Consider the following 3,157-nt stretch of genomic DNA (forward strand, 5'->3'; position numbering starts at 1 on the left):
CCAACATTTTTATGAAAACGGAGGCTAAAATAAAAATGATTTACTTTTTTGGGGGGGGGGGGCAAAATCTTGACTATTGTGCCATTAACTAATTTTGGTTGGAACCCCTGCCCCTGCATCCCCCATCAAGGGGGGGGGGGTCCCGGCCCGGACCACACTTGCCTTGGAATGAGCGTGCGGATAGTAACACGGGGGCTTTGAGACCACGCGAGCGACCGTCCTACAGGTGGGCAGCCTCCCTAAGCACGCAGTTGGAAATACAAGCAGAGCGAAGAGAAGCAGTGCTGCGTGCAGCCCGACACACAGGGACCTCCTCGCTCCTATAAACTCCTATCTGGGGTGGAATGATGATGAGCTGACCCGGAGAGAGGACGGATTATGGGACCAAACATCTTCAGCATACGACGCAGAACTTAAATAACTCAATGCCGCTGGTCCTGGACCTTCTGATGTTTGGGAGAAAGTCACACACTTTTTGAGGCTTTAAGGATGTTCTTCCTAGATAGGACTCTCTCATCTCTCGTGTTGGGAATAACGTGTCTGGCCGTCTTCTGCTGCGACTTCACCCAGGGCTCTGAAGACGACTTCTCAGGTTGGAAAGAAAGCTGCTTTCTTTTTGGATTTTTTGAAAATCAACAGTTATAAATGCGTGATTGATTGATTGATTGATCAGCGCCAAGTGTTTTTTTTTGCAGACGTTACGTAGGATACGCATCAGTCGCAGAACTTTACTAGTTGTTGTGCATTGGGGGGAGATCCAGACCCGTGCCGCTGACATGCTGCAGCATGCAGACCGCTTGCTTCATAAATCACATAGAACATCAGTGGCAGAACAAGTAGGCTACCGCTACTCAGATATATTACTTAAGTAAAAGTAGCAATATCACACAAAGTAGAAAGTACTCTGTTACAAGTAAAAGGCCTGTGTTCAAAATGTTACTTGAGTAAAAGTACAAAAGTATTGGCATCAAAATATACTTAAAGTACCACAACTAAAAGTGCTAACATGTTTGAAAATAGCAGATCTACAAGCTCACAATTGTGAGAATATCTACCTTTGAGATGTAGTGGAATAAGTCATTGAAAATTGGAAATAGGCTACTCCAGCAAAGTAAAAAATACCAAAAAATATATACTTAAGTACAGTACTTGAGTAAATGTACTTAATTACTTGCCACCACTGTCAAATAGAACATACTAGCTAGTTTAACACGAGTAAATGAACTACAAAGAAAAACGTCATTTGGCCAGTGGTGTTAGAATTAGCAGAGAATTGACCCACAGGCAAAAAACGCACATCAAAGAACAGCTTTCCACTTAAGTTAGTGCTTCAGGGTTATCACTTATTGCGTTTACTCAGTAATTTCTGACACAGAACGCATAACTTATTGATGAGAGACGGAGATAAAGGCGTGGGATATTGTGGTTAATGTGTTACTACTACAGATACATCCTCGACCAGGTCGTAACTAACTTATCATACCGTTTTATGGCCCAACAGAGATGAAAACATGTGCGAAGTCACTGTATGATGCGTGAAATGTTTCCGTATATCTTCACATCATGGATTACATGGCTTTTTCACAGCCATCACATTCACTTGGATCTTGGGAAAGGGAATTCATAGAGCAAGCCGTATTGAATGAATGCTTGGAGATATGGCCCCATATAGCCTTTTCCTTATAGTTTGTTTCACTCCAGATGATGAATGAATATGGTATGGTGTAGGTCTAATAAATAGACCAATTCCTTAACACACAGACTAGGTGTTATGGTAGAAATGAAACCTTCTCTCTCCATCTCTACAAGGAGCCCATATAGGCAAGCCTCAAGGTTTTGTTTACAATGTCATAAACCAAGTAGGGAGCTTTGTGTCAATGTTAATTGGCCCTAATGGGACTAATGGATTGAAATGAGCAGACTAACACTGGGTAGGGAAAGGTGCTAATAAGCACATTAAGCAGATGGTTGTGTGTGTGTGTGTGTGTGTGTGTGTGTGTGTGTGTGTGTGTGTGTGTGTGTGTGTGTGTGTGTGTGTGTGTGTGTGTGTGTGTGTGTGTGTGTGTGTGTTGGGGGGGGGGGGGGGTGTCTTTCCACAGAAAGAAAGGGTGGGAAAGAATAACAATGACACAATTTTCTGCTGACATAATTATACTGACATATGCATGACAAAAATATTCAGACTTTGGGGGAATTATGTACCACTTCACTAAACAGTCTTTGTAGATCATTAACCTTCTACTTTATATTAGGGTAAACACAGCATATATTTATTTTAATATTTTCATGTCAATCATTTGTGCTGTTATGGATATTAAAAATGACACTTACTTATTCACTAGCTTCTGCTGCCACTTATCTTGAAGAAGAGCGTTGTTGTCTGCTTCATCCAAAAACTTGAAAGAGCATAAATTCACTTAAAACACTACAAAGCAATTGAATTTACTGAACAGAAAACCACAAATGAAAGGAACCGTAATAACAGTAATAGCTGTAGACACAATGCATATGAAGCAGCATGAGTATCATAGAGAATAGAGGCATCAGCCCCTCTGCATCTTGACCTGGACATTTCAAATGGAATGCAATGGCTATATTTCTCAATCGCAATGAAGTGTACTAATGGAGTTTCATTTTCACATGTTAGAAAAGGGGATTGATGCCCTAGAAACCTCTTCAGCAACACACCGTTAAGCTGGAGCCAAATCTCCAGCATTAACCAATACCATATAGAATGTGTGTGTATGTGTGTGTGTGTGTGTGTGTGTGTGTGCGCACGTGCCTCCGTGTTTTGGGGATATAATCTATGGCATTAGAAGAATATGTTTGATGCATAATTCGGTTTTTTTAATAGTACTCTGTGGGGGCACATATCCCCTCAGTTACAATGGGCATGCTGTTACGATGACTAAGCATAAATTAGGCATATTATTTGGTCAAAGCTGTTATATGTAGTCATGGTACTTAAAGGTTTTTACAATTATTATTTTCAAAATGGATTTTACGGAATTGTTACCCGGATTGCAACCACAACATGTGCTTTACTAGTTTTTGATTTAGACAACAAGATCAGATGGAGTTCAGCTTTCCATATGAACAGGTTTACCAATATCCCAGCTTAGACACGATTATTGAAACACTATGTTGTAAGCAGGAG

General features: G+C 40.8%; 1 protein-coding gene across 1 annotated transcript in view; it reads left to right on the plus strand.

The window, feature by feature from the left end:
• The first annotated feature begins 276 nt into the window (after positions 1 to 276).
• Positions 277 to 3,157, plus strand: part of eva1aa (eva-1 homolog A, regulator of programmed cell death a) — a 98,507-nt gene continuing 95,626 nt past the window's right edge. Inside the window, exon 1 of the mRNA XM_084081706.1 lies at positions 277 to 592. Coding sequence (XP_083937832.1) covers positions 490 to 592 — 103 coding nt within the window. The 5' untranslated portion in view covers positions 277 to 489. The remainder of the gene's footprint in view (positions 593 to 3,157) is intronic.

This window comes from Gymnoscopelus microlampas (assembly GCF_963454915.1).
Source record: "Gymnoscopelus microlampas genome assembly, chromosome: 16".
NCBI classification, from domain to species: domain Eukaryota; kingdom Metazoa; phylum Chordata; class Actinopteri; order Myctophiformes; family Myctophidae; genus Gymnoscopelus; species Gymnoscopelus microlampas.